This window comes from Saccostrea cucullata, unplaced genomic scaffold, assembly GCF_032062105.1.
Source record: "Saccostrea cucullata isolate Sc308-1 unplaced genomic scaffold, CSIRO_AGI_Scuc_v1 ctg1792, whole genome shotgun sequence".
NCBI classification, from domain to species: Eukaryota; Metazoa; Mollusca; class Bivalvia; order Ostreida; family Ostreidae; genus Saccostrea; species Saccostrea cuccullata.
Window position 1 is genome coordinate 42802 of NW_026938472.1, and position 14925 is coordinate 57726.

Sequence of the window (14925 nt, forward strand, 5' to 3'; positions counted from 1 at the left end):
GTCCAACATTTAGTTCTACTTGTAACTTTCTAATTGACATAAAATTTAAAACGGCTTTAATCTTCTTAAAAGGAATCTAGAAAGATGTTTTAAAGCTAGCAATTTTAACGATAATAATTAATTAAGAAAAATTCTACAATCAAATAAAGTTTTTGGCCTTGTCGTAAGTTTTTTGTAAAACTAGCCCCAGGCCCTAAGATCATAAAACAGACTAAGACTAAAAGTCAAATTACCAAAATATTTAAAATTGAAAAATATATATATCGAAATCTGCAGATAAAACACTTTTATGAAGCAATACTGACAGTTACTATTTTGCTTGACTTTAATTCAGCATAAGGATTTCAACTTAGGCAGAAGATTTTTCATGATCCCTGGGCAAGGACTTTAATCAGATGTTAAATTATTACAATCCTTTCCTTTTAAAAAATCACATAAAGGTCCATTTATCACTTGGAACTCGAAAATTATACAAATAAACAAAAAAATTAAAAACGGTTTGTACATGTATCTGAAGGCAAAGAAAATGAATGCTTATATAAGAACAAGTAGATCTTTAGTCAAGGTATGCCTAGCTTAAATAGAAATTAACGTGACGTCTGGCTTCATGAAGGATTGAATTTATTTTGATTTTTCTTAATATCTTGGATATCTTTCTGCTGCTCAAGCAGACGTTTTTGGATATCTGTCTGTTGATCATGCAGACTTTTTTGAATATCTTTCTGCTGATCACGAAAACGTTTTTGGATATCTTTCTGCTGCTCATCCATACGTTTTTGAATATCTTTCTGATGATCGTCCATACGTTTATCAAAATCTGATTTCATTTGTGATATAGCATTTAAGATTGTCATTGTATCCATACTTGGTTTTACACTTGAAGACAATCTTACTTCCACTGGAACGATGCAACTACTTGTCACAGGAAGTTTAAGTGATTTCAGGACATTCTCTATAGGAGTCACAAGACACGTACCACGTGATGTGTATCCTATTGCCATTCCAATACAACTCAGTGTTTCATCCTGATTAATACAAAACACAAAGGATCCCGAGTCACCTAAATCAAAGAACTGTCCACGTAAACCCTCAATTTCCATTTGATTATACACAGTGATATTCCTGGGATTGGTTGATCCCAGAATATCAGGTAAGGTCAAGTTGTCCGAATTGATCCGAACGTGCATACATTCGTTGAAGAGGCAGCCTAGTGTTAAACCTGTTGTGACTCCGTATTTCACAACACTATCAGAAACCAACTTTGGCAAGTTAAGCAATGGAACAATTTTTCCTTGGAACTTTGGTGGTTTGTCTGCTTGAAATCCTGAAAAATAGTTAATGTTGTTACTGGTAAACATGATAAGAAACCTGCATGAAGTCAACGGTTATAATTACTTGAGCCCGTCCCGTTACATATTTTTAAAAAAAGTTTTTAATTATTTTTCCATTTGTTTTAAAGCCAAGGGTACAGGAATCCTACAAAAACATGTACATGAAATATAATTATTACATGTTCCAAACTAAGCCTACATAATGGATGGAATAAATAAGCATTTTCACTATCTATGGATGCTGTAAAATAATTTAGTTCATATTGTAGCTATGCATTGCACATTATTTATAAAAATATTTCAATAAAATATACAAAGTGGTTCGGGAAGAAAAGGCGAAACTGTTTATAAATGTTTGAAGCCAACAAGAATACCACCGTTAGACAATCAGATATGTAATTTCAGTTATTCAAACAGTTTAAAATCCATAAGACAATTTTTAGTCAAAACTAGTTAAAGTTGTCTTTACTTTAGCAAATAAGTAAATTTAACACATTTATTAAGCGTGTATTCAAGGAGTAAAAACATCACCTGCAGAACGCAACTGCTCCTCTGTCACCGTAAGAAACCTTGCACCACTTGATGACGAGGCGAGTTCAATTAGCGCAGCGTCGACACTAGACCCTTCTAGTGGATTCAAATTGCAATCGTAAGGTTTTGGAAACTCTGCATTTATGACTTTCCCACACACTTTATATGAATGGGCACTATTAATAAATGTCTCTACTTCAGGAAGATGATCTGTTTCTCTCTTTTCGAGCTCTTTTTGTGAGAGAACCACGTGAGCACAAGTTATTAAACCAATTTTGCTCTCAGGTAGATTTACAAATCCACCAATAGTACCTACACTTTTACTCCCTTTACGACGAATATCTCCTCCAATTTCTATCGACTCACCATTTCCAAATCTACAAAAACCCTCCTGAACATCTACTTCAACATCTCTAATTTTTCTTGGGAACTCCTCTTCTCCATAGGGAATGTACCCTTTATGTAGACATAAGAAAAGAATACAAGGTTTTTCCACAATCGTATGTTTTCCTTTTGAATATCCTATCGATTTATATGGTGAAGCCGATATCATTGTTAGATTGTAATGTCTCTTGAACAATTCTCTTGCTTCATTTTCTGAGACCTTTGGCAAAGTTTTCTTTGAATATGAGCTTGCAAAGGACTTAAAAGCATTGTTCGCTTCATCAGATGGGTTTGTATAATTATACAGGAACATTTTCTTCCCCATGACCTTTATCTGGGTTATATCAGTCATTTCAATAGAGCCTTTAAAAGATAAAACAATAGTCAAACTTTTTCCCTTCTCACAATCATGGCACAGTGACAGTTGGATTGAATTTTGTAGGAGACTTGTATATTTTCTAAGAATAATGCATTTAGCTGACTGTAAAATTGTGTCAACAATGACAACATTTATCATTTTAGATGTCCTCATTAATAATGTTTCCAGCTGAAAGTCGTGATGAAATCCATACAAACGCACAAGCTCTGACAGCAGTATGTAATTCCTGCTTCCAATTGCAAAATCCATCAAATGTTTTACTACAAAATGCAGTTCATTTACTTTTACATGTGCAAGTACGTTCCTTGTGTTGATGGTAATAAGAACACAGAAAGTGCTGACAAAACATTTACATTTCTGGGCCCGAGCCTCTTTCAACTTTTCACTGCAAAATTTAATCCATCCGAAGATACCCTGGGTACTAAATTCACTGCAAGTCTCTATTTTTCCTATTGAACAATGCTTGACAGAACTCCCACAAATATTATTACAGTCCACATATTCAATTCTATGTAGTAGACTCTTCACTTCACTTCCGAAGGTTTCACTTTTTAAAGCATCAATTTGAATCACACTTGTTGATTTAACAACAGGTGTTGGCTTACCAGGTAAGTTCAAGTGGGGCCTGTAATCTGTAAAAATAAAATTAAAACAATGCCTCAAACATTGTAGCAAAGACTGCAAGGCTGTGGTTATCCGGTAAGAAAAACACAATTGTTGATATTTCATAGAACATTTATCGTGTTAGCACATCACAGTATCAAGTACTGTATATGTGATTAAAAGTTGCAGAAAGTCAACCTCTTTATCAAAATTTTAATGCTTAAGAAAGATGCAACTGATAAGCAAAGGACAAGTGCACTTAAATGGGCCCTTTTTAGGTTCCATTTTACTTCCGAATATATTGCCAAATCGTTCTCTATTGGTTATAGGTATGCAGCTAGGATAAGGCCGTCCGTAAAATATCAAACTGATCAAATTGTAGTAACTTCTCTAAACTACCTAGATATGTCGTCATAATAGAATATGACGTCCTGTCACCGCATACTTGAGCTGACATGACGGGGAAAGTGACATAATTTTTACATAGGATCTAGATTTATTTTGAAGACTTGCTGGTAAATTAAAGTGTCAGGATTGTTTTTTTTTAGCTCGAGTGTGCTGTTATGATGTTGAACATTTGAAATTTGAATATACCTATTCCTTTCGCTTGTCCAATCTGCACATATTCAAACAATAGCGAAAATTTATATGTGAAACGCTCCCCGTATAGGTACGTAGACAGAGTTAGAATTCATGAATCGTGTTTATATTGGACTGGCACAAGTGATAGACAAGGATCAATTGAAGATATTTGGTATGAATCTACATGAAAAATAAGTCCTCTAACTGAATTTTGCTGGGGGGTTGTGTGTTTATCCATTTTTGTATAAATTGCGATAAAGAGTGGAAAAAACCCTCATATATAGGTAAGTTAAATTTCTCTTAAAATATTTTCTTAACGAATAGAAATTAAACCTGCCCCCAGCACTTTCTATGTCCTAGAGATCACGATAAATTGATCTATGTAATAAACTTTGCACAATATTTTTGTTTTGCACTTGTGCCGAAGCGATTTTTGTGCAAAAATTAGGAATATTGTAAATCTACATAACGTAATCAACACAGTTATGTGACATCACAAAAATGCTTAAAAATAAAACCTTATTAAACTATTATCTCAAGTTGACGGCAACTTCAAACAAGGATTACATATTAAAATTAAAATCTAGCTCAACATAAAATGAATATTTTTTTAGGCATGTTAAGCATTCGGACAGCCTTATCATAACTGCGTTGATACTAGTGGATATTTCTAATTATAAAGCATGTTAAGCACTACTTAAATCAGCATGGATTTGAAACAATTGAATATTTTTAAATGTCTATGGATACCTGTAAATCCGGAAAAGTCGTACCGAACCTTCTTTTAGTTTTTTTTATGTAAATCAAGGCCAATAGATATTTAAAGCTGAACAAGACTCGTAAATAGGCAGTCGCCATTTTCGATAGCATTATCTACGATACATCAATACTAGGGTATACTCGTCGCATTCGTTACACTGCTTTATTGTCACGGGTATCGGCGTGGAATGGCGACCCGTGTACGACCTGGTTATCTTGCATTCGTTTATCTGTGTTGTTCTTATACTGCACTGACGTGTACACCTATAATTGTAAATTTATTTGATATATTATTTTCCTGCATTAGACGAAGTATTACGTTATTATTCTCGCTACCGAGTTCTGTATAGCATATATACGTCCGTCTACATCGGTGTCGACTGATTACACTGAACAGTCACTGTGACTAATTTTTGCCCTATTTATAGGGGTCTGCAGAGAAGCGAGACTCCAAAACAAAAATGGCGGACAGATTCATTTTTCGAATCGTGTTCAGCTTTAAATCGATACTTGAACAATCTGATGGTGGATCATAGTCGGGCGCGTTTGCGGAATTATATTTCTTGCGCCAAACCTGTTTTTAAAAATATTGAATGAAGTTGTGTAGTTGCCTGAAGCTAAAATGATTAAACTAAGAAAATGGTACTCTTGCATTTGAAAAATTACGATAATAATTTCATTGCATTTAAAATTAAAAAAGGAGTGTTAAGGTGACTTTCAATACCGGTTTCGTCTTGTATGAAGGTTATAAATGTTTGACACTTTATGAATGACAATAAGCTCTTTTTACCCTCCTGTGTTCTAAAAAACAAATTCATACAAACATCTCTAAGCGGCACGACTTTGACTTACTGAAACCAAACCTGGCAATGATTTCCAGTAAGCACTTTTGAGGAATATTTACCTAAGTAGAGCTCATGTGACTTTGAGTATTTTAAATAATTTATTCCACACTTGGGTTCAACATGGGTCATACAGGTAAACAGCCCTCACTTGCTATAGGAAAAACATTGTACTTTTTATACATTTTTAATATTTTAAGTACGAGCCTAATCGTCTGCAAATTTCATACTTTCACACAAGTTTTATAAATGTATTATGCGTCTTTTGTCATTCGCACAAGTTTGCACAACGATAGGCTCATAGTTAACAAACGCTTTGAAATGAATGACCGTTCTCGATTTACTATAGAACATCACAAATGTCGGCTGACCCCTACCACATTGTATAGGTTTGTTCTTTATATATTCGTGGATTTCAGCGGTACAATTTGTTGAATCGTATTGTTTAGATATCAATTAATGATTTGAGATGAAAAATTTAGCTTAATTTGATTGTTTATGTTTTCACATTTTACCGGGGCCCATAAGTGCACTCGTTCTTTGTCTCTAGAACTCTTCGTATTTTTCAGTGTTAAAAGAAGCATTAATATTTTTTTCTATGATGCTAAGGTGAGCTCCAGAATATCAAACTATATGTATGTTGTTTTATGGTTTAATTTGACAGATCGAGAATAATGTCAGGAAGAGGACATTTCTTTGATTTTTTTATTACATAAATATTTTTTGTTTTATAAATGCGTGAATAGTGGTTGCTGGAAGCTTCAATAAGAGTTTATTATTTTAAAAAAAATGTAAGTTGAGTAGTGGTGTACATATTTATTCAAATCAATGTCAATGGCCCGAATTGAGAATAAAAAACAAAAAAATAAAAGTCACGTGTATATACAAGGGATGGCAATTTGTAACTGGTTTACTGATTAATCGGTCGAAACGATAGCAGTCGGTTAGAAGAAAATCTGCAATAGGTTAGTTGGAAAAAATAAAATATATGTAAAATTGAATGCATTTTTCTTTTTAAAGTAGAAATCTTTGCACAACAGTTGACAATTCAAAGCATCTATGGAATCTGATTTGGAGGTAATTATGTCTCTCCGGATTGAGACCGTGGATAGTTGGTCACTTTGCGTTGTTGTTTTTTTAAATCATTTTAAAAATCACTGTAAAATTAGGACTACCTGTACAGTTCAGAATAAGTTTTATTTATTTTGACATTGCAAAATGAACTTGTGTAACACATGCATCGACAACTGTCAATGATTTGTTAGCTTCGTTTCATGGTTTTCTTAGTTTTTTCTGAACCACAGGAATTTAAAAAAATACATGTCTCTAATTTAGAATCAGGGCAAATGGAATGCTTTAACGTATAGTGTTTTACCTGCCGTCGTCTGTTTCAGTCATTATGTGTATGAAGATAGGGCTACTTGTTAAAATAATGCCAAGATAATGTATATTAGATACGATTAACCAGTTAATCGGTCGGAACGTCTTCCGGTTAACCGATTCGCAGTTCTGTATTTGATTGTCATTCCTAGTATTTACCATGTTTACAAAAGAAAATATGTCCTCAAATTTCTTTACATTTATCACTTAATTTATGAACTGCATTTACAAATTGATCGGCTGGCTAATTGGTTATATACAGGTATGGTGGTTTTCACTGTTTGGTCTTGGTGATTAGATTATTTCCTCATTAAAGGACATGCATGTGTCTGTATACACATCAAATTCTTCTGCATCAACTTTGGTCAAGACATGGTTTCGCAGCTAGGATAAGGTTGCCCGTAAAATATCAAACTGTTCAAATTGTAATAAATTCTCTGAACTACCTAGCTATAACGTCATAATAGGATATGACGTCAAGTCACTGTATACTTGAACTGACATGACGGGGAAAGTGTCATAATTATTACAGGGTATGTAGATTTATTTTGGGGGCTTTTTGTTTTATTCAAGTGTAAGGATTTTTTTTTAAGCTCGAGTGTGCTGTTATGATGTTGAACATTTGCAATTTAAATATTCCTATTCTTTTTGCTTGTCTTACATGTACATATTCAAACAATAGCAAACAATTATGTGTGAAACGCTCCCCTGTACGTCCGTAGACAGAGTTAGACTTTATGAATCGTGTTTATATTGGACTTGCACAAGTGATGAACAACGACAAATAGAAGATATTCTGAGTGAATCTACAAGAAAAGTTTGTTCTTTAACTGAATTTTGCTGCGGGGTTGTGTGCAGTTTATCCATTTTTGTATAAATCGCGATAAAGAGTGTAAAATACCCCTTCTAATGTTGGTAAGTTGGTAAAATATTTTCTAAACGAGTAAAAATTAGACCTGCCTCCAGCACTTTCTATGTACAAGAGATAACGATGAATTGATCTATGTAACAAACGTTGTACAATATTTTTTTTTTTGCATTTCTGCCAAAGCAATTTTTGTGTAACAATATAGGAATATCATAAATCTCCGTCACGTGATCAACAGAGTTTTGTGACATCACAAAAATGCATTAAAATAAAACCTGATCAAACTTTTATCTCAAGTTTATTGAAATTTCAAACAAGGCTTACATTTTAAAATTAAAATCTAGCACAACATAAAATGTATATTTTCAAGGCATTTTAGGCTTTCCGACAGCCTTATCATGACTGTGTTGTTTCTTAATATTATTCCCCATCATGCTCTTATAACATTTCCTATCATGGAAAATACATTGTCTTGACCAACAAACAATTTTATTTATCAACATTTAATCTTCATAAGTTCAAAATTTGAAATGCAAACATACGGTACCAAAAATAATATTTAAAAAAATCAGACCATCCATCCACCTCTACCCCCAAAGCATTTTATAATAATATTGTCTTGAAAGCTTTTAACATTCAGATTGTTCATATCGCTAAGTTCACAGGTGCGTGAAAAGCAGTCAATATATTGGGTTTCAATACCTCAGTTGGAACTGTATGCCGGAGACCATAGGTTCAGTCCTGGTTGCAACTTGATTTTTCAACAATTGTAACAATTGCGCCCAACGTAAAAAAAAATCACTAGTCTATTCTCTTGGAACATGCTTCATGCATTTCCTAAACTCATAAAATGCGAGGACGAATTTCTTTGAAGAGGGAGAATATGTCACAGGGTTCACAGGTGCTTGAAAAACAGTCAATTTATCGGGTCTCAATTCCTCAGTTGGTTAGAGTACTGGCACGGTACGCCAGAGACCCTGGGTTTGATTCACGTTTGAGACCCGATTTTTCACAACCTGTGACATTCATACTTCAGGTGCTGTAAAAATCAAATTCATTCATTCAAATTTGAACATACACTACCTGCTAACTGGGGATGCTTCCATATTTCTTTGACTATCAACCAATTTTTTAGAATGGGGCTCCTCCATACCCCAAGGGTCATTGATTGACTTGAACAATCTGATACTACACTATGTTTATTAATTTTACTAATCATGGCTCTGGTGTTCTTGAGAGGATTTTTATGATCTTTCCCGTTGAGTGAACCCATGACTTTATGACTGCATGAGGAATATCATATGATTTTAAAACATTGTTTACAGACCAAAAGACAAAGGGACAAACAATAGACACCTTGACATATTGCATAAACTGTATTCGGTAGAGCTCAACATAAAAGTAAATTTTTACTCAGAGTACTTGCGCAGCACAGTTAAGGTTACAGTAAGGAGGCGGAGCCTAATTTGTACGAGAAATGTTTACTATGACTTCACACATAATATAAGGTCTTCAAAATACAACAAAATGAAATTATTTGCTTTTTCAAACAGCTGGATAGCTGTATACTACATACAAACTTACTTTTTCATGCAGTTTTGTCGTTTGTTAAATCCCACACAACAGTATATAAACGATGCATCGATCGCAATGCACTTGTCAATGTGACGTCATCTCGCAAAAATGACGCAGTTTGTACACAGTGAGAGGCTGATCAAGTCAGATTTTGTATAAATGAAAAATGTCTTTTGTTCTCAAATAAAATAATATTTGCAGTAAAATAAAAAGCCGTTTACTTGGATGCGATGTCTATTTTATTATTTTATTTATAAACTGTACGTGCATTCTCCAGACAAGCGATACTGTCGTGTGTTTATATGCAGATTCATTGAAAAAGTAATGGAAGGTCCCTAATAAATCGATTTATTGCAAGGGCATACCCTCAATGTTTCTTGTCAAAATTTTACACATAAACTCAAGAAGCATTAAGATATTTGAAAAGTGCTGCGAACCTCTTGAAATCTTGCAAATAAATTAATTATAGCTATATTTAATGTAGTTGACCAGCAAAATATTCAACCTGCCGTTCAACAAATTAAATTTTACCAATTAAAAAAGGGAATCATATAGGTTCGCAGCACTTTTCACAAACTACATATAGTGTTGAAAAGGATTATAAAATAAACTAAGATTTTTAACTTGGTTATGCCCTTGCAATATCGAAATTTATAGATGACCTCTAAACTGCAAGTATAAATGCCAAAGTCATGTGAAGTCGACATTACAGGACAAGTCTAAATAAAAAATTTAAATGTCCCCAACATGTAGATTTAAACCACATAACATTTTTTGGATATCAGTGAATTCCTAAAAAGAATTGTCCATCCTAATAAAGTATGTATTTTTTTATCTTAAAAAATCGCCGATATTTCCATTTGTAACCTTAACTGTGCTGCGTGTTCTTTAATAATATTCAGAAAAGACATACCTTGTAGAAATTTTACATCTCTTTCTGTCGTTTTAAATTGATAGGCTTCATCAGGATCAAACATTTTGGAACCACTAGAGTAAACCTGAACATCTTCAGCGTATCCTTTCATAGTTTCTGAGATGATAAACATAAAACACATAACTATGACTTCTATCTCAATCTGTGATGACAACATGTATCGGTTTGCTAGATCAAGACTGTAGAAAATTAATAAAATAAATATTTAAACAAGAGGTCCATGGTCCATATCGCTCGATTGAGCATTATGGCGAGGAAAAAAACAGAAAAAAATTCAGTATGGAAAAGCAATAACGCATAAAAGGAGGGGGTATGATTTGAATTACCTTGAATCTGCAGTACATGGAGATGCTTAGTAGCTTACATATTTCCTTGCATTACCGTGCTTTCTTGCTAATAATTCTGTACTTAAGTTTTGGACCCACCCTATTCATAGGGTTCATAATTTGAACTTTGAATCTGCACCAACTGAGGGTGCGTCAATATAAATATGATCAATAATGGCTTTGTTGTTCTTTGGAAGATTTTTAAAGATATTGCTCTATATATAAGCAAAACTTTGATCGTCCATTGTGGCCCAACCTAACCTACTGGGTTGAGATTTGAATAGACTTGAATCTTTACTACTAGAGGATACATTGTACTACCTCCTAGAAATGACCAATCATGACTTTAAGATTATTGAGAAGGTTTAAACGAATATTTCCCATAAATTCTTATTTAAAATTTGATTGTCCATTGTTGTCCCACTCATCCTCCGAGGTCACATGTGAACAATCTTGAATCTAAACGGAATGTACCTGAAGAATCGTCCCTATATATATATATATATATATATATATATATATATATATATATATATATATATATATATATATATATATATATATATATATATATATATATATAAGGAATGAAGCTAATTTCAACTTATGTTATCCGATATAACATAACTTGGGGCAGTTTAAACCGCGAAGCGTTTATAAAAAAGCGTAAACTGCCCCAAGTTTTGTTATATCGGATAACATAAGTTGAAATTAGCTTCATTCCTTATAATTTTATTCCAATGTAGACAATGAGACAATATTTCCACCGGAAAGACTTCAAATTGAGCATTATTTTAAAAGTAACGTCAAGCAGAGTAATACGTTTTTGACGTTACTCATTGTGACGTAGGCAAGTTATGTTATCCAAAATATTATATGTTCCTCTGAATGATTAAGCCAATGAAACTGCTTGATTCAAGTGAAATTATATTATATATAATTCCATCGGCATCGAAAGCAAGTTTTTAACTTGCCTAGATAGCCGAGCGGTCTAACGCGCTGTTCCTGCACTGCTAGGAGACAGATTCCGTAGGTCGAGAGTTCAACCCCGGGCTGGGGCGGAAGTGAGTATCCTTGTAAAAGTGAATTTCTCTGTGCTTTCTAAATTAATATATTCCTTCACTTAGGGCAGTTATATTAGTTTAAGAGTTGTAATTTGTGCTTTATATATATATATATATTACAACAACTCTTAAACTAACATATCTGCCCTAAGTGAAGAAATATTAGTATAGGCACTTTTTAGGACAAAAAAGAAGTTAGAGCTTTCTGCATATTTAATTTTATTGCTTAAGAGTTTTTACATAAAAATATTGCCGGTATATATCCCTTAATTTTAAATTGAACAATACAGTAGCATATTGATTGTCGAAGGGAAACATTTCATTTTTTAAGTTTTAATTCAACTGATCACATCTTCTTTTTAATATACGGATGAGATACTGCTGTCGGACTCGGCATTAAAATAATCAGTCTAAAATTAGCCAAGGTTTTCTGATCCGAAATCTACTATGGTGGAGATTTGAAGCGGATCGGAAATCCTTGGCTAGCGAAGATTGAGGAATCTTGACACCCACATGCGGACTACTAAAAATCCAGCTCGTTTAAAAAGCCATGAAATAAAGTAAAAAAAACTTCTTTTTTATTGGGTAAAGGTGAATTAATAAAATAAATAAATAAATTTAAAGAATAAAAGTAAAAAAAGAAACAAAATATCGAAATGCAATATTTCTTTTCTTAAGAATGGAATTTAAATACATTAAAAAAAATGTAATAGTTAACAAGAAAGGCCAAGAACTTCTCGGACGTAGCGATCTGTACTCGACATTTTTCCTGATGGCGCCCGAAGTATTCCGAATATTTGTGGAGCAAATCGTGGAGTACTCCCAAAACGGTTTCTTTAGAAATGCATTAATTTTAGCTGTTATTACTGAGAAATCAATATAGTACAGCTGTAAGTATTTCTACAATTTCTCTAAGGGTTGTCAAAGGAATACATTTTGCCTTCATTATCAGATTGAATGCAATGAATTTTATGAACATGCAGCGTCAATGTAGTCAAAACCTGTCCACTTATAGAAAAAGAATAGTGTATCTAAAAAAAAACTTGCAGACAATAAAGTAAGATTAAGAAACACGGTATACAATATAAATTAATAAATAACTCAGGGTCTATTAGGAGTTGGTGCATAGTAGATATACAGATTTTTTAACATATATACTTTTGGGATTTCTCGGTTATCCATGATCATTATATTATTAGAATATACAAGTTAAAGGCATAAAAAAATTGATTATGTTTGTAAAAGATATGCAATTCTGACCGAAATAAATGTTCATATAAATTAGAATGGAGAATAAACAGATTATCTCAATAATTGACTGCATTTTATTTCATTATTGAAAAAATATATTCTTACTACCCTTTTCCCCGATATTTCATAGTTTTATAATGGGCAATTTTTAGTTAACTTTTATTTTCCGACATTTTAGAAAGAGTAAATTTCAAGTAATAGAACTGGGACTGAAGACTTTCCTAACTGAAAATCAAATTTGAACAATAAATCATTGACATCAAAATAAAAAGTAACAAGCTTTGCTCCGTTTTTTAAAGAAAACCATGTTTTTGAGATCAGTATCATGTGTCTATGATATAGTGCAATCACTGACATAATATAACTCAAGTGTACTTGATTTTTTTTTTACCTATCGATAATTCATGAATTGGTAGACATAAAACTCACCCCCCCCCCCCAAAAAAAAAAAAACACAAAATCGGAATTGTTGGGCATAATTCCTGAGATTAAAGATTAAATAAATGAAGTACATAGTTTCTAATCAGTCCTTCTATATAACAAGCTGTTGATCGAAGAAAAAAAATGCAGAAATGCTGAATATACCGGTAATTTTGGAGATCGATTTAGGAAACAATTTAGATCGCTGTTGGTAAAAGATGTTTACCCCCCCCCCCCCTTGAATCGGGTTTTACGCCTAAATACATTGCTCCTCATACACGTATGATGTATCTCTGCACTACCCTTTTAATACAGTAACGAATTAACTGTCCATTCACAAGATGTATGTCAAATGTTTTTTTTTCTGTTTTTAACGTATAGGCGTTGGAAACACTTCTTTGCAGATATATGCATAATACATATACTCGTATAGGCATTGAAAATTGGGTTTACCTTCTTTTTGTTAGTTTACTCCCCCACCCCTTCACTTTCAATTACCCCCCCCCCCCCTACTGTCAATTTGCTTACGACGCCTATGTATAACAAAACATATAGCTGGTGGAAGAATCACGTCAGATCGTATACTGACAATATAAACATACTCAAGGCGGATCAAGGAATATTCCTAAGAGACTAATCAGTAGACACATCTTTTAATTATAACCCAGCTCCGAAGCCAAGGAAAGGAGGGGGAGGGGTATACTGTTTTCCCTTCTGTTTGTCCGTTTCTTTCTCTTCAGTTGTATGCGTATGAATTAACTTAAATCTTTTTTTTTTGTAATTCTATCCGTTCCTTCTGTTGATTTTTGCACACAATTCTATCAAACTTTTACATAAAAAAATCATTTGTAGAATTTGATAAATTCTGGATCATAAGTCCCATCTCACACAATACTGGGGACAACCACATCACCAACCCAGTGGTTCAAGTGGTGGGCTCATTTCGTGTCAAAAAAAAAAAACCTTAATTTGTTTCGCACCCCAAGTTTCGTCTAATACCCCGGTAAATCAAACGACATGGACGTATAAAAACTAGGAAAAATATTCTTATTTGAGAAATATATTAGAATAGAATTAATAAAATTATTATCTTATTATTTATTGTCATATCATCAAAACTTTACGTGGTATCAGAGCAGAAAACGTCAAAAAACGCAATGTGCGTTAAAGTACGTGATTGTGGGGTATAGATATTTGCGTTAAAATGCGTGACTGTGGGGAAGAGGGTTAACTCAGTTTACTCAGTAAGAGAAACATTTTCAAACGTACATAGAATGCGTTATCAAAATTCTATTGAAGATTTCTAATTTTTTCTTTTAAAAAGAATTGACGTATCAATATATAATCCATTGACCAGTGACTTGACATCTGAACCATGACCCTGAGTCCGGATCACCATTAAATCTACAGTTGTGAGCAGATTTACAAGGACTTCAAGGAATTTTTTGAATTCTTGTTAACCAAGATGCATTACATGTAACTGTGATCAACGGACAAATTTATTTGTTAAAAGGTCTCTAAGTGTAAAATATGACCCTGCTTAGCCATAGAATTCAATATGTCAGGTAACTAATTTTGGATCATACCATCTCCCCATCCCCTTCCCAAAGAGGCGTTGAGTAAAAATGCTATATTATTGTAAGCCAACATTATAAAAGGTAAACTCTGAACACAAAAGTCTAGCTTACAAAGATAG

The 14925-nt window shown here is 33.2% G+C and overlaps 1 protein-coding gene across 1 annotated transcript; it reads right to left on the reverse strand.

The window, feature by feature from the left end:
- Positions 1–392: 392 nt before the first annotated feature.
- Positions 393–10260, reverse strand: LOC134250360 (uncharacterized). Its single transcript, XM_062732716.1, has 3 exons — positions 10148–10260; positions 1863–3257; positions 393–1324 (listed from the first exon to the last, which is right to left on the reverse strand). The coding sequence occupies exons 1-3, from the start codon at positions 10257–10259 to the stop codon at positions 606–608; spliced, it is 2226 nt and encodes a 741-aa protein (XP_062588700.1). The 5' UTR covers position 10260; the 3' UTR covers positions 393–605.
- Between the last annotated feature and the right edge of the window lie 4665 nt (positions 10261–14925).